The sequence below is a fragment of the Fringilla coelebs genome, assembly GCF_963513975.1.
Source record: "Fringilla coelebs genome assembly, chromosome: Z".
NCBI classification, from domain to species: domain Eukaryota; kingdom Metazoa; phylum Chordata; class Aves; order Passeriformes; family Fringillidae; genus Fringilla; species Fringilla coelebs.
Genome location: NC_140031.1, coordinates 83,507,593 through 83,528,873, shown reverse-complemented (window position 1 = coordinate 83,528,873; position 21,281 = coordinate 83,507,593). Strand labels below are relative to the sequence as shown.

Genomic DNA, 21,281 nt, shown 5'->3' with positions numbered 1-21,281 from the left:
CGTACCCAATGGCACTGTCAGTGCTTTGACCCAGTGCCCGAGCACTTACCTGCTCTGCCAGAGAAGGCAGGTGGGCACAAAGGATATGCTGTGCACAACAGTGCACAACACCCCTTGGTGCCTAATCTGTGTCCCTGTCACCCTCCAGAGACACTCTGTGCTACTCCCCTACACGGGTCCATCTTTACCCTCTTCTCTCCACCTCCCTCTGCGTTCCAGCTGCCCCCCCCCTCCCTGTGGCTCTTTCCCAGGTTCCTGTACACCCAAAACTTTGGCTCTGCTCTCTGCCCAGCTTCACCCTGGTTCTCCTGACTGTCAGCTTGGTGGCTTTGACTTTCCTGAGTCCTTCCCCTCCCTCAACCCATGTTCCCCACTCCCCACATGCTCCTCTGGTCCTCCACTGACTCACGCAGCTGAAACTGTAATTAACAAGCTTTGAAGCACTGTAGAGCTGGCTCTAAGGAGCTAAATAATTACACTCCCTCCTCTCTCCCGCTGCTCGGTTTGAAGCAGCAAAGTGGAGCACTGGGAAGAGGAGGAGCAGATCAGGTGGGGGGTGGGAATTTAATTAACTTCTGAAGTGTTCCTGTTCCTGCTGCAGACAGCTGAGGATGATGATGGGCTGTGCCTCAGGACGTTGCATTGGTCCAAACACAATGTGGTGACTGATGTCCCTATGGCCTGTGCCCAGATCCAGTGGCTTTGGGTCGTCACTTCCACACTATGATGAGGGATACCCTGTCAGGGCACAGCACCTGAGGTCTGCCAGGGTAGCATACTGATGATTTTCAAGCCATTTCACTGTAAAGTCATTTAAAGCATCAATCCTGTGACATGGGCAAAGCAATTTGCTGCTGATGAAGTGGGAGGCAAGGTGGGGAAATGGTATCTGCAGAGGCAAATGTCAGCCACCTCCTCCCTGTCCTGGTTCAGTTCTTCCTCTCATGGCCTTGGGGCTCTGCCTGCCTCTCCCTGCCTTCTTGCCTGGGCATTTCCCGAACAGTTTTAGCCCTCCTGCACCTGCCTCCTACTCAGTATTGGTTCCATATGAGGCCAGTGCAGAGAATCCTGCCTGCTCCTGCCTGGCAGAGTGGGGCAAGTCCATCTTTGATTTTCAAGGAGGATGAGTGGTTCATCACCTCAAAGCTCACCTCTTTTACTGGATCAGGACAGATGAAATGGGAGTTCATGTGCTCAGACACACAACACACCATCAGTTGCAGCTTCCAGATGAAAACAATATGACTGTGTTTTCATCAGACTATGCATGTCAAAGACAACTCTCCCGGGCACAGGTGACCAGAAGCAAGTACAGCCTACTCGATTCAACAAGTCCAGGTAAAAAGTGTGTTTGACAGGACTGCAAAATTAGGCTCTTAAAAAGAAAATCGTTGCCCAAATAGATTTAATTAACTCCCTGTACGCCTACAATTTTCAATCATGTCTTCATGTTGTTCCAGAGTAGAAGAAACATCACCCAATATTTTCACCGTGGCCAAGTGCCCTGAGATTTTCCTCAGCAACCCCCTTGGACAGGGCATCAATTTCCAGTTGTGAACTCCCCTAGGAATTCCAGGTGAAGCTGCGTCTCTCATAAGCCTTTTCACTTCATAGGGTTGGTGTCTAGCAAAGTTAGGGGAACAGGAGCCAGCATCCTGACACAGACACTTTATTAATATGTAATACTGCCGAGGCATATTCTGGGTGCTTTTTGTGCTGTTACCCTCAGAACTTTCATGCTATGTCCCTCAACGTTTAGAAAAACACTTTGGCAAGAATCGACTCGAAAATATAATTTCGGGGTCCTTTCTGATGGCTGTTGGCCCCAGATTCAGAGCCACCGAGGATCCCCCGATGCTGGAAGCCGAGCGGAGGCTGAACATGCTGCGGGGAGCAGCATCAGGCCAGCAGAAAGGCCGCGCATTCTGGGGTGCCACCTGCCGGCACCTAGACCGCGAGCTGACAGGTTACACCCTGGGGAAATGCCCCTCTTCCTTCCTTTTCCTTTTTTGAGCAAATACAGGTTTCGGTGGAAAGAACGACGGTCTCCACCCGTCTCCTGCAATCTGGAAGGCTGCAGGAGACACAGCTCTGTCCCCAAGCATTGAGGCTGCCGCAAAGCCACCTGTCCCTACAGCACGCATGGGTTTGCCCGCAGGCGGCGGCGGGCCCGCTCCTTCCCGCGGGGTTTGTGCGGCCACGGCGTGCTGCGCAGGGCAGGGCACGGACAAGGGTCCCGTGAGGATGGAGGCTCCTTTCCCTGCGCTGACAGGGCTCCTGGTGGGTCACAGCCCCCCGGCCCTGCCGGGGGATCCCGGGCGCAGAGCCGGGTGCGGAGGGCTCCGCTGCCGCAGCCGCGCCATCCGGACGAGACCTCCAGCCCCCCGCGCACGCTGGCAGGCCGGCGGCAGAGAAAGCGGCTCCGAAGCCGACTGTTCCGGCAGCCTTGCGGCCCGGAAGATGTCTCCTGCCGCCCTGAACAGCTCGGAAAGCTGTGAGGGAAAAGGGGACATTCTCCGGGCTCAGCACTTCCAACGGGCTGCCAGGCAGTGACACCTCCTCCTCTCCTGGCCATACGTGAGCACCCGACCTCAGGCTCTGTGCTAAGCTTCTCTCCCCCCGTGGGTGAATCACTGGCTCACCAAAGGCAGCGTGACCAGGGAAGCAGGGGAGCAGTTTGGGCTGGGCTCAGGCGTGCAGCAGGTGAAGTTTGTCACTCCTACCAAGAAATAGTGCTTAGAAGCAAAAGGCAGCAGCCCAACCCAACTGCCTTGACGGACAAAGGGGGGCAAGGGTGAATGTGCCGGGCCCTGAGGATCACTCCTGAGTCCCGTTGGATTGAATGCAGGTACCTCTGTCTGCTCGTCTGCAGCAGCCAAGCGCCCTGCAGCAAGGCTGGACTGGAGACGTGGCACTGCCACCCAGGGGGAATGATGTCCCTTGAGCTGTGGTGGCCCTGGGGCAATGTGGGACAGAGTCCTTTAGGACAGGTGACTGGCAATGGATTGCTCAGAGGCAGCTGCAGACATTTTGCTAGGATGCCACCCAAAAGAACTTCCTTTTCAGGGCAAATCCAGCAAGAATGGGTCATTGCAAGCAAAACCTACCACCGTAGTCACTGCTAAATCCAAATGCTCTAATCTTTGTCCTGCTGTTTCTATAAATATGCTCTGGGGAAACATAACTGACCTGCAGGTATGTTTCTCCAAAGGTGTGTTTTACACCATTTCATGGTTTTACACCATTTCACCATTACACCTTTCTCCAAAGGTGTGTTTTACACCACTGCAGTAACTGTGCAGGGGGGGCTGACAGGGCAGGGCCCGGTGGCCACTGCCCAGCCCATCCTCCCAGCCAGGAGCAGGCAGTCCCACCCCCAGCATCAGGCACCTGCCTGGGGACGGGGACAAGCCAAGGCCATGACAGGATGGGAGCCTGAAAGGGGTCATAGTCAGGAATTTGGGAAACTGGGATCACACACAGCATAGGTTCCAGGGGTTATCCTCAGGGTCCTGACAGTTGCATAACATTCTGCAGTTTCAGCTCATCATTTAATCATCTTAACAGCGTATATTTTACAGAAATTAATTACCCAATATATTTGAGTAGGTTTCATAACATCCAGAAGCATTAAAAGCATTTTTGTTTTGAAAGGTGCCATGATAAGATCAGAGCAAAGTACCTGAGGCCCGTGCCAGGTGTCACAGCTATGTCAGGTTCCACTCGCTCTCTGCCAGAAGATAAAACCTTTCTACTAGTGGGTTGGATTTGTTCACTCCTTCCCAGACCTAGAGCCTGGAGGATCAGAGAAACACATTATTGTGCCTTTCAAGAGGCAGTTTTGCAGCCCACCTGCCTGTGCTAGTGTTCACAGAGCTAAATCAGAGGTCGTAATTACATGCCAGCAATGATGAAAATAGAGTACTAGCACTGCATTAAGGAAACCCCCAAAATCTGAAAGCCCTACAGACAATGAGACGGAAAATGAAAGCTCTGGGCTCAGTGGATGTGGCAGCGCGGAGTGTTTGTCTGCACAGACAGACAGACAGCCCTGCTAGTCCCAGTGCAGTGGGCAGCACGGAGGGGCAGCTCTGTGTAAGAAGCACAGCACTGTCCCCAACGCAGCAGATGCAGCCGGAATCTCCCCCAACTCCTTGCATCTTCTCCCTCATCCGCCGTGCCTGTCCTGCCCCTGGGAGGCTCTGCCTGACCCCTTGCTGCAGGCCAGCCCAGCTGCTGTACTCCCAGAAGCAAAGCACAGCACGCACACCCCCGCACGGCTCTGTCTGGCAGTGTTACACAGGATGTCTGTCTGCTCACACGGGCGAGGGCTCCTCTCTGCCCTGCGTGCGCCAGTGCTTGCCAGGGAAGCTGCTCCGCGCTCAGGGGATCCGTGTGTGTGTGGAGGCACAGCCCCCGCAGGGAGGCAGGGTCCCTGACAAACGGGCAGCACCAGCGAGGGCGGGCAGCGCCTGCTGCGAGGCCGTGCCGGTCAGCAAGGCCAGGAGGGAGCGTGGGCCCGGCACCACCGAGGGGATGTGGGTTCACTGAGATCCCTGCCAGGGCACCGGTGAGACAGCGGGGCTCGCCCGGCTGGGTGCCACCAGCACACCTGCCCCCGAGGGGCTGCTGGGGACAGCAGGGACAGCCCACGGCAGCATTAGGGTGTGTGTCAGCTGCGTGCACGTACCTGCACACTCAGACACATGCCCTCGTCGCCCTCCGCGCTGCAGCAGCTGTGCTCTGGAGATGGCCTGAGAGCTGGGGATGTCCCCTGGAGAAAAGGCGGCTCTGGGGAGACTCTAGGGCCCCTTCACATGTCCACAGGGGCTCCAGAAGGCCTGGAGAGGGACTTCGGACAGGGCTGGGAGTGTCAGAACAAGAGGAAAGGGTTCTCACTGACAGGGGCAGGGTTAGATAGGACACTGGGAAGGAATTCCTCCCTGCAGGGTGGGCAGGCCCCGGCACAGGGTGCCCAGAGCAGCTGGGGCTGCCCCTGCATCCCTGGCAGTGCCCAAGGCCAGGCTGGACAGGACTGGGAGCACCTGGGACAGTGGCAGCTGTCCCTGTCGCTGCCCCTGTCCCAGCACTTTCGCTGTCCCTGTCCCAGCACTGTCCCTGTCCCTGTCCCAGTGCTGTCGCTGTCCCTGTCGCCATTCCTGTCCCAGTCCCAGCGTTGTCCCCATCCCAGTCGCTGTTGCTGTCCCTGTCCCGGTCCCTGTCCCAGTCCCAGTCCCTGTCGCTGTCCCAGCGCTGTTGCTGTCCCTGTCCCAGTCCCTGTCCCGGTCCCGGTCCCTGTCGCTGTCCCTGTCCCGGTCCCTGTCGCCGTCCCTGTCGTTGTCCCTGTCCCTGTCCCTGCCCCTGTTCCAGCGCTGTCCCCGTCCCCCCTCATGGCGAGGGCCTGGATGAACTTTAAGGCCCTTTCCCAGCCCGTCTCTTCTCGGGTCACGCTTCCCGCGGTGCCGGCGCGGGCTCCGTCCGCTCCGCACACGGAGACGCGGTCCTCTCACAGGACGGCCAGCGGGGTTGGCGCGGGGCTCTGGAAACCCCCATCCCCGCGCACCCCATTTTCGGTAAATTCTCCCCAAAGCCGCGGCCCCGCCGGGCCCCTGGGGGCGGGCCCGAGGCTGTGGGGCGCGGGGCGGGGCCTGGCGCGGGGCGGGGCCTGGCGCGGGGCCGGAAGCACGTGGCCGGACGGCGGGGCCAGGCCGCCGCCACTTCCTGTTCGGTGGGTCCCGGCGCGGCCGGCACGGAGTGGCGGCACCGGGGAGTCCTGGCGCTGAGCGCGGGCACTGCCGGTGGGTGGTGGGTGAGTCGGTCGGTCGGTCTGTCCGTCCGTCCGTCCGTCCCGGTACCGAGTGCTGATACCGACTGGGCTCCGGTATCGGCAGTGAGTGAGTATCGTCCGTGACTACCGGCACCCGGCCCCACCCGGCTCCGGTACCTCCCAGCCCGACCGCGACCCTCCTCCAGGCGGGCCCCACTCCCTGAGGCCCCGGCCCGGTTCCCCCCCGGCCCGGTTCCCCCGGCCCGTGGCGGCTGCAGCGCAGCCGGGATCTCCCCGCGTCCGGCCCCGGTGTCCGTGATCCTGGCCCAGCCTCCGGCTGCGGCGTGTCCCGGTCCCACTCCGGGAGCAAGCCCCGGTACCGGCGGCCCTGGAGTTCTGGAGGACGGCTCTGCTGTGCCCGACCCGCGCTCCGCCGCCGGTGCTGGCGTGTGCGGCCCTTCCCCGGGGTGTTCCTCCCCTTGCCGGGATCTCCAGTCCCCATCTGTACCCACTCACCGGACACTTCCAGCCCTAGGACCCCAGGAAAAGCATGTTACTCTTAAACATCATCTGTCACGTGCCTGTGGGAAGAAGAAAATCTTCGGAAAGGCCTGAAGTGAACGTGAAATGTTTTGTTGTTTTCCAGGGTTCGGGTGTGGAAGAGATAATCCTGTGGCCTCTTGAAGGTATAGCTGCCACTAGGAAAATGGTGTCTTCTTCTACAAAGCTTTGCTTCTCTCTTTGCACCTCATTTAAAGAAAGTCCAGAGCTGTTGTGTCTCCTCAAACAGCAAATGGGACAAGGATAGGGTTTGCATCTCAGTATTTGGCCAAAAATCACAGTTAGATCACAGAAAATGCGGGCAGAGGCTGCTCCCAGCCCACCTCTGACACTTTTTCCACGTTGTTCTACGAGGGCTTTTCCACTGCAGGTGGGGCAGCCACAGGTGACTGCAGCTGCAGGCTCACCTGGGCAGCAGGGGAGGATTGTGCCTTTCTCACGTGGTGCCCCCTGTGAGGCACAGCCGGGTTAGAATCACATCAGGCACAGAAACAGCAGGGGAAGCAAAACAGTCTCCTGACATCGGCCTCTGTTAGTAAATATATCTTTGGGAAGGTTTTTCTGAATACATTTAGGTTTGATGTTCTCATAGCTTCCCAGGTGTGATTTTCTGTGCAGTCATGAATCCATGGTGATAATTTTCTCATGAAATCCGGGCAGTGCAGGGTGTACAAGCAGCTCCAGCAGCTGAAGTGAAAGGTTTCATTCACATGCTCTGGAAGGTTTAAATTCTTTGTCAGTTTCACACTGTCTGTGCTCCTGCAGTGTCTGAGCAGTCTGAAGCATCAGGCAGTCTATGTACCACAAAGAGAACTAAATTAAAGCTGGCTCCTACTCTCCTGGTGTCTGACCCTGTGTTTAGATAGGCAGCATGGTGATTTGCTTGAAGAGCTTTCTTTCCCATTTTTTCTTTGCCATTTTGTTGTAATCTGTAAGAGCCTGACAGCAGGGGTGTGTTTTGCCTTCCAAGGCCATCAGGAGTATGTTTGCTTCTCTGTTCTCAGTTTTCAAAAAGGGTCAGGCAGAGAGTGATAAATAAGGAAATGTTTGGAACTCACTGATGGGGTGTGATGGGAGGAGCGCACTTGTCCAAAAGCCACGTGCAGTGGCAGAAGTAATCTCTGTGTTTGAGTTTGAATTTAGAAGTTTTTAAGAAATCTCAGTGTTTGAAGTCAAGCACGAAGGGCTCTGGAAGGTGTTAGAAGCTGGGAAAGCAGGAGCAGCAGGAGTGCTGGAGGGCAGCAGTGGGAGGGAGGGATTGGCAGGGAGAGTGGAGGCAGGTGAGCAGGGATGGCACGGGAAGGACTGCTCTTACCTCAGAGTCCTTCTGCAGACAGGTGAGCCCTGAGCACCCCGAACCTCCTCTGGGATTTCGGCTGAGTGTTCTAATTACATTGTTTGTTGGCCTTGCTCTTCCTCCCTGCTTTGAGGTGCCAGTGGCACCTCTCTTTTGACTGCCTGGTGCTGCTGCCGCTCCTGCTGCTGCATCGCACGTGGGATGTCAGGTTTCTGTGGCTCAGATGAGAAATGCTGGCAAGCAGTGTTTGAAAATTATCCCTGCCATTGCCAACTGCAGCCATTTGCAGTTTTGTTAATGGTTAGGAGGAGCTCAGATGTCTGTGATTTGTAAATTGTAACAATGGTAGCCCTTTACTTGAACTCGAAGGCATCCTTACTGCCTGAGAGGCAGTCAGATGCTTTTGAGGAAGATTGTGATCTGGGTTCAGGTAGGAGTGCAGTTCCTCTTGATAGAGGGATGGGGTTTTCCTCTTGCCAGGGGTTTGAAGTTTTTGTTTTATTTTTTAATTAAGGTAATCTAGTTCCAAAGTAGGATGTGTCAGTGTGCTGTTGCTCCCTGCAGCCTATCAGATCAGGTAGTCTTTGCAGGATCAATATTTTTAATGTGTTCTGCACACTCAGGTGTGAGGAGTGTCTTTATAATAGTCCAGCTGGAAGCAGGATAGGTGTGGCACTTGGAGGTGAGCACAGCTGAGAGAACAGGGACCCTGGGGTCCTTTCCAGCAAAACCCTGCTGTGGTTCTGTGGAAAGGAATGTTTGCCCATACTCTAAACTTTTCACTGGCAAAAGGAACTCTGAAGTTGCAGTCAGGTCCCTCTCTGAGTTACCTGTATGAACTCCGTGAGAGACTGCTTCAGCTTGACAGTCTGGAAAACAGCAAGACTTTCTTGAGCTGTTCTTCCCTGTCCTTGAGGCTGTGTGTGTCTGCCTTGGTGTGGAATACCTGACGTGGCTGTTTCCCTTTCCTGAGGAGGAAGGGCATGGCTGTGGCCCGAGTGTGAGAGTGGTGAGCAGCAGGTGCTCTGGTTGTGTGCTGGTGCTGATGTTGGGTGTTTCTTGTTTCCCAGGTGTACATGCTGAGCAAGAGGAGGAGCCCTTCGTTATCCCAGTCACCTGTGGACCTGAGAGCAGGAGGAGCTGTGCTTTGACCTTCTGAGCAGGATGGATCAAAGTGAGTGCAGTGCTTGCTGCCCGTTGCTGCTGTTGCCTGTGCTGTGAGGTGTCCATGAGTTGGCTCCCTGGATGCTTGGGAGACACCAGTGCTGTTCAGCTGCAAGTTTTTAGCAGTGGTCACTACTTACTGTGTGTGACTTCATCCACTGGGGACAGAGGGGGAGGAAGGAGTGCTTGGATTCTGTTTTGGAGCTCACGAAAAACACAGCATTTTCAGGAGGATTTGTTACTTTCCTACATTGCTGAAGGCCTCTGCTCACACCTCATAATCACATGTTAATATGGTGACTGAGCCTGATTGGAGCTCTGGTCTTGCTGTGTGGGTAGGAGCTCCAGCCTGTGTGTTCCAACCTGTTTGAAACAGAGACCCCGTGTGAAGCTGGCAAAAATGTTGAAGTTTGGGGCCTTCATTTGGTCTGTTAAATGTTTTTCTAGCTACAGCCATTCAGGTGCTGTTGTACTTTTTCTTCCTTTCTACAACATCTAAAGCTAGGTAGTGGTGTAAAGTAGGTTTATTGTCTCTACTTACCGCCTTGTTCTTTCACATATTTAGCATATTTGGTGTTGTGTTTACTTAGGAACCTGGGTACGAGCAGAGAGCCTTTTTAATGGGAACCTTTGGGTTCTTTAAATACCATAATCACACAAGTTCCTTCTGTACAAAGCTCACAAACCTGAATTTTTGCATGTGTGTGCAACTAAGTGGATTTAAACAGTACCATGCAACTCTTCTTCTTCAGCCAAAAAAACTGAACTTCATCTGGCAGTTTTCATGTCTAGAAAAGCTGGATGACTTCCATGGGAGTAACTAGTGCAGAAATACAGACAGACTTTTAGAGGAAGTGTCTCATGTCCTATATTCAGTGCTATGTATGGTCATGAACATAAAGCTAGTCTCTCAAAGAGGCAGGGTGACTAGAACGTCCCTGTATTACCAGTCTTGCAAGGGAGCAGGCTGTGAGCCCTGCACACACTCGCCCTTGGGCTGGCATCACAGGACAGCTGAGGTGGGAAGGAGCCTCTGGCAGTTTCAGCCCTAATTTAAAGCAGAGTGACCTGGAGCCTCTTGCTCAGTGGTGTGCCTAGCTGAGGTTTGAAGGTCCTCAAGAATCCAGGCCCCGCAGCCTTTCTGGGCAACAGAGTTACATTTAAGTGGAATTCCTTGTATTTTGTTATTTTGTGGCCATTCCCTTTCAAGTTCTTGCTGGGCAGTGCTGTGGTGGTTCTGTCTTGTATATTCCCCATGCCCCAGGTGTTTGTGAGCAGGATAAATCCTTCTGAGCTTCCCCTCCCTGTGCAGCAGCAGTCCCAGCTTGACCTTCTAGGACACATGTTCCAATCCCTTAATGGTTTTAGTGGCTCCTTGTTGCGCTCACTCCGGTCTGGAGAGCCTGAGGAATTTGCAGCACTCTGGGTGTGGTCCGTGAGCGGCCTGATGACCTCCCTGGTGTGGGAGGGGAGAACTCAGTAATTGTGCCTTTTGGAGGCTAAAGCAGTTGAGGTATGGTTGGTGCAAACGCATCCTTAATTATCTTTTGCTGTTCCACATTGGAGCACAGGTGGCTGTTAAATATGCTCAGTTAAATCTGCACAGATATTCTGTGTGCAGAGCTCCACAACTCACCTGAGCAATTTCAGGAAGACCAAAGGTGTCACTTGAAGGCTTATTTTGGACATGTGACCATTCTGCTATTACTGTTTGATTTTTTGTAGACTCAGACTCTTCACTTTCCAGAATATTTACTGGGTATGATGCTCCTGAGAATCCTGAAGTGTACGAAGATGAGCTTTATCCCGAGGAGTCATCCAGTGAGCAGAGTGTTGATAGTGAGGTGGAGTTTCATCTCTATAGCCAGATCCACTATTCCCAGGATCTTGGAGAAATCAGCACACTGGAAATGGATGAGGAAGCTGATGCTGGAGAAGTCATGGGTCAAAGTTCAGGTCTAACTGAGAAACAGGATGAAGATGAGAGCCTCACGGAGCTCGCTGATGGTGGCGCTCAGCTTTCAGGTGAGCCCGAGGTCATTGTCCTGTCTGATAGCCCAGAGGAAGACAGCATCTACAAAAGCAAGGCAAAGAGGTCAAGATGCTCATCAACTCCAGGTAAAACACACACACACCCGCTATCTTCCACGCCAAATCACACCAAAGCTGCTGGATGCAATGCCCTGTCCCCCTCCGAATCTGGTGTGGGCACACCAAGGAAGAGAAGCCGTCCTAGTGGGAGGCCTGCCCCGGTCCTTTCTGCTGGACCTCAAGCCATCCACGAGGTTTTGGTGGTAGACAACAGCTCGGAGGAGGAGGAGGAGAGCCTGATCTCTGACAGCGAGAACATCGAGAGCTGGATGCTCCTGGGAGCTGGTGCTGATGACACAGATGGAGACATCATGCTGAACCTCGAGGGCTGTGCCACTCCTGCCATGAAAGGTTAGTGCTTATTGTTGGCTTGGTTGTTTTTGTATGGGGACTGCAACGACACTGATGCCAGTACTTGAAGGATGAACAGAAAGCAAACGAGTTCATGTCAAAGCTGTGGTAAATGAAATGGTCATTATTTGTACCATTTCAATACCTTTATTTCAGCAGCATGGCATGCAGAAGGAAAACCAGCATTTTTTCTGGTAGAAATTTAGAAGTAATATCAGAGTGGTTTATGCTGTGAGCTTTTCAACCTTGCCATGTATTTTGTTTCTGAGAATGTATAAGAAGTTATGTGCCAGAGCAGAGACCTTTCAGCTCAGGACAGGGATGAGCTGTAACAGGAAGGAGGCAAGGGGCAGAGGGGAGACCTGAGCATTTCCCCTGCCTGAATTCAGCAGGTGATTGCCCCCTCAGCACTCTTGACAGTTTGGGCTGTTCATCTGAAGTTGTCTGACTCTTCTCACGTGGATTCTGCCCTGAATTCAGAGAGGTTTCTCCCCAGCTACTGGAGTCTGACATTGTGGTGTTTTGATAAACGTTCTTCCCCATTGCAGCAAAGAAGGTCCATGAAGGTGGTGGTCAGTGCCACAGAGTTTCAGCAGGTGTTTGTTATAACCACTGTGTGTAACATGCACACTGTCAGGAGCAGCTGCAAACTCTGCTGGATCATCAGCCACGATTTCCTCTTGCTGACTGCTCTCCTGGGGCACAAAGGCCATGACTGGGAACAGCATCCCCCCTGCCAGGTTGAGGGAAATCATGACCCCCACAAAGGCTGGAGAAAGAAATAAGGGAGAGAAGTTTATAAATAAAATAAATAGACCGTACTTTGAAAGAAGTTAAAAAACTATGTTTGCCAAACTTGATTTGGTGCACATGTGAGTGAGGAGGTTTTGCATGGTATGGAGCATTCTGTGACACTGATCTGCAGGCTGACTTCAGCGGGGTTTTTCTCAGAGTGTCTATAAACTGTGCTGCTGTTCTGCACAGTTTGGGAGAGAAGAGCTGAGGAGTAGGCTTTGCCTTCTTTGGTGAAACACATATTTCAGGGCCATAAATATTTGATTACCTTCTGCTGGAGTTGTGTGTGTTTTTGCATAGCTTAGCACAGTTTGTGGCTGCACAGACTTCTACGTAAAGCACTCTGTCACTGCATCAGAGCCCTAATAAGCACACATGTTTGGAATTCATGTAGTTTCTCCTCCTTACAAATCTTATAAAAGTTTCTAAGAATTGCCTTGCAGGTGTGCCAGTGCTGACTGAGGGGGCTGTTAAAAATCAAATGGATGTTTGGTACAAGGGGGCAGCTTTTGCTAAGTTATGCCATGTTTTTGTGACAAACATTGTAACGTTTCTGGTTCATAGTGAATGTTGGCAATAAGCAAGCCACATAGAGAGCAGACAGCAGGGCTAGAATTTCCCTGCTCTGTGTGAGTGGGTCACAGTGGTCAGAAGTACAATTGTTCTGTAGAGTGTAGGGAATATGAACAGTTTTTGAGATGTTTTAGTGGGCAGTCAAAGGCCATCATAGAAGGTCACCTGCTCTTCTCCTGCTCTGATTTGTTCTCAACAGTAGGCAGAACCTTCTCCAAACTCCTCCAGATTCTGGTGGATGGAATTCAAGTAGTCTGATGCACAAAAGTTTGGTTTAGCTGCTCCTTTTCTAGCATACACTGTGATCCCCATGCAAAGACAAAGGCTTAGGGTAAATTGTGTTGTAGGTATGTGTGTGTAATTAAAAAAAAAACCAGCATCAAAAGAGTTGTAGGGAAGAGAAGCCATAAAAGTTCCTAGTGTACAGTAACTGTAATTTGTTTACTGAGCTTGTGTCTCTCATCCTATGGACCATAATATGCAACTTGTCTAAGGGAAGGTGTCCTTGCCCATGGCAGGGGCTTGGAACGAGGTGATCTTTAAGGTCTCTTGGAACCCAAACCATTCTAGGATTTTGTGATTCTATAAATGACTCTGCTGAAACATGAATATAAAAAATTTCGGTTCAAAGAAATGTATTTTAAAAACATGTGTATTGGCAAATTACTCTCTCAGAGATATTCTGTGCTCATTCATTTGAAATATTTTGGGACATGCACACTTCTGTTTTCAGGGTTTCTAGGGAACGAGAGAGGTGTTTTTGGTGACATCACTGTATATAAATTGCAACTTTAGGGCCTGTGGTATCAGTAGGGATGGTCCTGGCATGTAAGAGCTCAAGAGGGCTTGCCTTTGCCTTCTCCCCTGGAGCTGCCTGTGACTGGACATTGGGCTGACCTCCTGTGACAGTGCTGTGGTGTTTAGTGTCCAGTTTGCTTCCCATGCAAAAGGGAGCTGGAATGTGAGCAGTGCTCTGGCGTTGAGAGCAGCTGGTTGTGTCGGTCATTTGATGAGTCTGTCTTCACATCTGAGTCCCTGAGCAGAGATGCTGAGCTCCTTGTTCTGCTCACTCCCCTACACCTCACTCACCCAACCTGCTCTTGTCTAACAACCTGCTTATTTTAATACTCCCTGGTGTCCTCCTTATTTTAATGCTGTCCTGGTGTCTCTAGTGCTCAGAGTCTTTCCCCTCTGCAGCTCTCCAGCTCCAGTTTCCAGCATCAGCTGTGAAGGAAAGACGCTGTGGGGCATGAGCTCTGGGTGCTGGTGGCAGATCAAGGTTTACCTGCTGGTGCTCACCTGTCATCCTACGGGTTTGTGGCTGGCCCACGACTACCAGAGTTCCATGCACAGATGGGAGTCTTCCCTCCCCTCTGCTCTGCTTCCTTCCCCATGGTTTTAGGTGCCTTTTAGGTTTTGGTTTGCTTGTGTAACACCACACTAAGCCACAGCATATTGTTGCCTGTATTTCTGTAAAATTCCTGTTTCCCTGCCAAAAGGCAGGACCAGGTACCTGTGTGTCCCCACCTGTCAGTGGTGGTTTTCCTGGTGCGACTGTCAGAAAACTGCCTGCTGCTGCTGGCTGCTGTGCTTACAGGGTCCTACCTTCCTCACAGGGTGTTTCAAAAATGGGTAAACCAGCAAATCTAGGTCTGTGGTATAATCGACACTCTTTTTTTTTTATTTAAAGTTTAGGAGTCCATAACAAAGGGTGCAAAAGGAACCATTCCAAACTGTGCCGTACGCTGCTGCAGAGATTTCATTTCCAGTATCAGAGTTTCCATGTCTTTAGAGGAGTGTTCTCCCCTCCCACCCCTCTCTCTGCTTTGCAGTAAGAGTTTATATGATAAGAACGTTAATCTCCTGTAGTTGGAAGGCTTTCATCCATTTCTTCATTAAAACCTTCCTTTTAACATATTTCTTCTTCCATGAGTGGCTGCAACCCTAATCTCTCTCTCCTTTTTTTTTTTTTTTTTTTTTTTTTTTTTTTTTTTTTTTTTTGGGAAAGACAGCTTTCAGAGCTGCAGCATTGATGTCCGGCCACTAAGGGGTACAAAAAGCAATTTATCTTCTCTCTGTTATGTCCTTTGCCTGCCTGGCCCCTTTCTCAGAGACTGGGTGTGAGTATGATTGCACTCAGGCCTTGGCAAGTTTGTGGTGTGTGGCTGCTTCTGACTCCAAAGAACACTTATAAAATGAAAAGGAGGAAAAAAGAAGCATGTTTGAACATTTAGTGAATGAATGCAGAAAAATATGCCTAAAATGGAAAAGAAAATTAATTTGAAAGCATTTAATTTTTGGCTCTTCCCTAAAAAATAATATAGGAAGGAATCTTCTATTTAGTGGCAGTAACTGCAGCTTACAGAGTCAGAATGGAAATAGCAGTCTCCAATAAATCTGACTTAATTTTTATCTCTATCAGAAAGGAAATGCCCTTTGTGAACTATCAGTGTTTGAAATGGCTTCCTCTAGACATTGACCTTAAATTTATCTTAACTGTGGGGCACTGCAGAAACCACGAAAAAATCTGACCACATCTATATTTTATTTCTCTGTGTTCTGTTATTCAAATCCCTCAGTTTGTTTCTAAATGGTGAAAAGGTGTAAGCTTACAGCAAAATATAATGAGTTGTGCTTTGCTTCTTTTCCCTGACAGCTGCTTTTGAATGTGACCTTTGCATCATACAGTATGTTTTTGTTCTGGAGCCTTGTGATTTGTAGCAACAACTTTTTTTTTCCTACAAAAATGACTACCATAAATTTTTCATTTTTCTAGGCCAGATAAGTGCTCTTTATAGACTCACACTTCCCTCTGCTTACTGGGTACCCAAGTTGTGGAATCACTGTGTTTAATCTCAAACAAAGTTGCTTTCAGAAGTAAAAGGATTTCCAGGTGGAAATTTCTTCCACAATCGAGATATTTCTGTTGTTAATACCTAGACGTATTATCACTGATATGCACTGATGTGCAGAGCCCCTTTCCATGTGCTGCTGAACCCCTCTGGGGTGCTGCTCCCACAACTGCACCTGCTGAGCGCCGTGATCTGGGGGGTTTCCTCTGGTTTGGGGGGTTTTCTTCTCGCTTGTGTTTGCTGGAAGTGTGGTGGGAGTGGTTTCTGCATGAATTCGTGCAGCAGAACGCACCCCGGAGCGGGAGGGAGTCAGCAGTGGAAATCCACCTACCCCTCGGAAGATACAACACATGCATATGGATATTTTGATTAAAGAAAAAATCTTAATCTTCCTCGCTGTGTTATGTGGATACACTCGAATCTCTTGATTATTTAAGAAAAAAAATTAATAAAACTAATAAAGTTCCTTTGCAAATCCAAAGAGATCGAGGCTAAGCACATCCTGCAACCTGAGCAGCCCCTTGTATCTGTTCGGATTCTGTCACTGCTGTGGACCTGGCTCTCATTTACATTTCCTCTGTCTTGGGATTGCTGACTAGGTTTTCTGCAAGAGTGCCCATGCTTACATGGTCATATATTCTGTGTGACTTTTTTTCACTTTTCCCACCTTTTTTTTTCCTCTGTTTTGGTGATAGTTACAAGGGGATTTCCCACCCTTTTTTTATCAGTTTGGTATTTCTTCCTTGTCCCTCTTTCTTTGGGTTTCTTACAGGTGATAACAAACTGTCACGCTGCAACTGAATTTTTGAACACTGATGGGAAACTGATTTAATCCTGTAGAAGGAGAATCTCTAGGTGTTTAAACAATTAAAAACTGCAGTAGAGACTATACTGGATACAAAGGCTGTAGAGAAAAAGTTTGGGGTGAGCAGCCAGGTGTAGGGGGACAGAGATCTGACCCTGCACCCTGCAACACCTCTGCAGTGATGCTGACCATGAGGCAGGGCTATGTGCTCCCTCCTTTCACTTTACATCTGGAGGAATTGCAGAAGGAGCTCCTCAGGCTGCTGCTGCTGCACTTGGTCAAGTACACACATGCCTGTGGCATAGGCTGGGAAGGGCTGGGGTGATGGCAGTGCTGCCTTTATATTCTGTTAGTGTGTATAATTGGTATTTCCAGCCCTCGTCTTGGTGAGTGCTGTGTGTCGCTGTGTCCCACAGGGAACAGCCCCGCTCCAAGGGCCTTTGCCGGGAGGATTGTGACTGCAGGGGACACGCTGGTGAGCGGGCTGCACACTCCAGCTCCCAGAGCTCCCTGCAGAATTCCCCACCAGCATGACAGTTTTTGTAATCGTGGGATTTCAGTTTGCGCCGTTTCTTTTTACCTGGCAGTATTTAGCACTGGCAAGGTTTCCCACCTGCTAGGCTCAGCCTCTCCTCTCCCTGGTGGTTGTGTTTGACTGCTTTTCCTCTAAAGCTTTTGCTGATGTCTCTGACTTCACATCATATGTGGCATTCCCAGCTATCCAGAATATGTCCTGTCGGACACTGACATTAGCAGTGAGGAAAGAAGAAAATTAAAGCTCTCTGTCCAGTCCTGGACTTTTTTTTTGGTGGATGTGGATTGCCAATGGCAACATGTCTCCCATGCACTGCTGAGAGCCATGTGCACAGAACCATCTGCAGAGGTGTTTATGTCACCAGTTTGGTGTGCTTTGGCACTGGTTTGGTGTGAGTTCTGCCTGTTCCTTTGCTGCCTTGGCACAGCCACAGGTGTGATGTGGTGATTGGTGTTCCTTTGTGAGGGGATAGCCCTCAGACAGCCTGGGTAGGCCCACTGGAGGCAGCAGGTTCCAGGGACAGTCACAAAAGCACCTCTTTGCCCCAAGTGGGCAGATTTCTCTGCACTTTGCTGTCCCGCGTTGTGCTGCGTGGGTGGTTGTGGTGTGCCTGTCCTTTCTCTGAGCCCCTGAGGCACCAGGAACAGCCAGGCATCCTCAGGACAAATCTTCCTCCATCAACTCCTTTAAAACCTCAGCAGCCAGGCAGTGAGGGGGGGGCATGGGGGAAGCTGCCAGATGCTCTTTTCGGTCTCTTTTTGAAACTCTCTGTGCATGGTGAAGCACCAGAGCTGGCCGTACCCTGCTGGAGCGGGGGCAGTGAGGCGGCCCTGCCTCCTGCTGCACTGCCCTTCCAAAGGTAAGACACCACTGCAACTGGGGCTTGTGCTGTTGGAGCTTTACCTGCCGGGCCTGGGGGACTCTGCCTTGCTCCCCCTGGAGCCAGGGGGTGCAGGGCTGGCTCCCCAGGGCACGTGGGACGCACAGACTGTGTGAGCACAGGCACCTCGCACCTAGGTGCTGCAGTGTGGGTGTGTGTGCAGCTGTGTGTGCTGGGCATTTCCCCCTGCCCTGTGCTGCCACGGCATGTCTGGGCAGAGCAGCCCGAAGGGGGAGAGTGGCCAGCTTGGAGCAGAGGTGTCACTGGTGTCCCACAGCCTGCCCGTGAGCGGGGCAGCAGCGTGCCCAGCCCTGGGGTCTGTGTCAGAGCCTTCAGCCAGTGCCAGCCCAGCACCAATCTCAGCTGTGCCCCAGGCTGGCTCCCAGGACACAGGCAAAGCTGGCATCCTTGGTACTTCAGGCTGAATGGGTGTGTGCTGAGGGCATGTCCTCACCGGAGTTTTAATTATTATAACTTTTTTTCTTGGAATAAGAAGAGCAGAGAAGATATCCCTCTAAGAAATCCGTGTCAGCAGTTGGAGCAGAGGGACAATTCAGTTGGCGTCGGTGCTGTGTGTGTCTGTGTGTCTCACGTTGGGATGCATTTGTGTGACTGAGATTTTCAGATAACGAGCCTGTGTTTAAAACACACTCTTTTGTTAAAAATGAAGCCTAGAAGCCGAGCTTTGGTCACTCACTTGTGATTTTTGTGATAGGGGTTTTTTTCGTTTTGAGGAGCAGCTTAGTGCAGGTGAAACAGGGCCGTTCTTGTTGTCATTTCCCTAAAAATGGAGTGATTTAGTGGTGGCTGAAGGTCACGGTCCTTTGTGTTGTGCTGTGGTTTCTCTCTCAGGCTGTGGTGAGTGGGCCCCAAAGGCTGCTGGCTGCAGGGGCCAGCAGTGCTGGGCATCTGGAGGCAGCAGGGAGCCGTGGCCACTGCTGGGGTCAGCAGGGAGCCACAAACCATCCTGCCCCATCTCCCTGCCGGGCACAGCGCCTGCCAGCACGCTGGGCTGCTCCCCGACAAACCAGCCAGCCTTGTGCTGCTGGTGAGGAAAAATTCTGACTTTGCAAAACAACAGCAAAAATATCCTTGAAAATGCAAATGACGTGTTTTTGAGGTGTCAGTGATGTGATTTTATGTTTTTTAACGCAAATGACGTGTTTGTGACGTATGTCAGTGATGTAAATTTTTTTTTTTTGCGGCGCACACGTGCAATCTCCAAAAGACAAAAGCTGAAAACCACTTTTCCCTTTTATGGAAATGCACATTTGAAAATAATTTCCCAGTGAACTTAAATAATTACAAGGAGCACATGGAATTTTAGATTTGAAAGCTTGACTAATCCTGAGTGGCTTTGTGAAGCTTGAAATCTGCAGGAATTTGAAGGAGAAAGCAGGCTCTTTAGGAACTGCCTTCTTCACAAAAGAAAATTTTTCTGGTCCTTCTTTATTTTAGTGTTGTAGGAAAGGCTGAAAATTTATAAGAGGTAACTTCATTGAGACTTTATTTCTTTTTAGTTTGGCAAATACCTGATCTCTTTTCCATCAGTAAGACTGAGACCATTTCTCAGTCAATGTTCTTCCATTGCCACTCCAGATTTTGTCTCATAGGGAAGAGACTCACTCAAAAAATAGATATAAATGGAAAACATGCCCCAAAGTCCTGGTCAGTGCTTCAGAAAATGTTCAGATGCAAGAACAGTTCATTCAGGTGTTGCTCTTCTCTCCTGTAGTTGCTTTGAGAATATAAGCCTGCAAAGGGAACAACTGGGCAGGTGGGATGGGCAGGTGAGGTTTAATATATCCAGTTGGGCATTTTATTTTTTAATGTTATACTTACCATCCACATGGAGAACATGAAAACTACTGTTAAATGTCAGTTCATTCAAGGACACAGAAAAGCATTAAAAAATGCTCTTCCAGCCTGAATGGAGGATTTAGCCAGCCAGCGAATTCTTTTCAGTTTGTTTTCTAACATTTAGCTTTGTTCTTGTAATTTCCAAATTTGTTAATAAAACAAAATGCTGCATGAGGCACAAATCTGTACAAAACAAATGAAAAATCGGAGCCATCAGACAATTCTTATCCAGGAAAAGAAAAAACAAAAAGTGAGAACATCAAAATGACATCAAGGCTTCAGTATCAGGCTGTTTTCACCCAGCCCCACACTAAAAATTATAATTTCTAATTATTGACCAATTTCAATAGGTAATACATAATTAATAGAGCAATATCTTTAATATTTACACAAATTGTAGTGTTAACATAGATCTTCAAAATAATACTTAATTGTATCTTTCCAGAAATAGTTATGCTACCTGTGTGCCTTTGTACACTCAAATTTTATTTAACAACATTAATCCCTGTATATTTATTTACAGCAAAATCTTTGCTCTTATGCATATTATGTCTCTAATCGCACAAATGCTAAATGTTTAAAATTACATTTGTTGCTTCTTCTTTGGTTTGACTCTCCGAATCCTGTTTGGTGTTTTTGTTTTGTTGTGTTGGGGTTTTTTTTGTTTGTTTGGTGTTTTGATTTTTTTGTTTGTTGGTTTGGTTTGGTTTTGGGTTTTTTTTTTTTTTTTTGTTTGGTTTTGGTTTAGATTTTTTTATTTGTTGGTTTTGGGGTTTTTTTTGGAGAGAGATTCCTTAAAATACACGATGATTACTTTAAAAACACTAAATAAGGTGAAAGGAAACAGAAAAACGGGAAAAATACTTGTTTCACTACAAGTTGGGAAAAGCACAGTAATTATGGGGTTTTTTTCCTTTAATAGGAAGCTCTCACTTTCCTTCTGTTTGGGAGTTTTGGCAACAAGTAATAATGATAATAAATCACATAGACTTTGCCACAAGTTGCTTTGGAAACTGAAAAATTACTGGTATGTCATACATCTGCTCTGTATTGGAGAAGTTAAAGTTTTCAGTCTTTTTAGTGCAGTCACAGGATCTGTGCTAGGAAATATGTTTTATTGCTGAAGTGTGGTCTCAGGATAAGTGCTGTCTTCACTTTGATGCTGCCCCATTTCATCCTTGGGCTTGAGCAGGAATCCTCAGCGCTGGGAAAGGAAGGAGTGGTGGAAGTTGTGCTGGGGCTCTGTGTGTGTCCACAGGGACAGTCAGTCCTGCTGGCCTGTCCCAGTGCTTATTTCTGACCCTGAAGGAGGAGAAACATTGCTGGGGCTTCTCTAGTGCGCTCTTCTTTTTCTCTCTGCTTTTTCTGATTAAAAATTTATTCACCTCTTTCCAATTCTACCAGTGAGTTACAGTATCATCTGAAGTGCGTTAAATGCCCTCTCCCCACCTTGGCAAAAGGTCTATAATTCTACCTTTGAGAGTTCAAATTGCACTCCTTGGTCTTTTTGCTCTGTCCCCAAAGTAATCCTCTGACATAGTTTCAAATAATAGGGAGCTCATCTTTGGAATTAGGCAGGTAATACCTTTGGTGGCGCATGTGATAGTTTGAAAGATACGGTCAGGTTATTATTATTTAATTGGAATACTGGCAATGTCATATTTTTAAATTCTTCATGCTTTTTGAAAACTATGGTGAAGACTAGAAAGCAGCCAGCTGTGTAGTAGCCTTAAAATGTACATTGGTTATC

At 49.6% G+C, this 21,281-nt stretch overlaps 1 protein-coding gene across 2 annotated transcripts in view; it reads left to right on the top strand.

Annotated features, from left to right (window-relative positions):
• Positions 1-5,735: 5,735 nt before the first annotated feature.
• ZCCHC7 (zinc finger CCHC-type containing 7) overlaps positions 5,736-21,281 on the top strand; it is an 89,240-nt gene continuing 73,694 nt past the window's right edge. The window contains exons 1-4 of one of the 2 annotated variants that reach the window (XM_084225613.1): positions 5,736-5,894; positions 6,414-6,453; positions 8,696-8,799; positions 10,515-11,231. In XM_084225613.1, coding sequence (XP_084081739.1) covers positions 8,790-8,799; positions 10,515-11,231 — 727 coding nt within the window. In that variant the 5' untranslated portion in view covers positions 5,736-5,894; positions 6,414-6,453; positions 8,696-8,789. The remainder of the gene's footprint in view (positions 5,895-6,413; positions 6,454-8,695; positions 8,800-10,514; positions 11,232-21,281) is intronic. The other variant, XM_084225614.1, reaches the window with a different exon arrangement.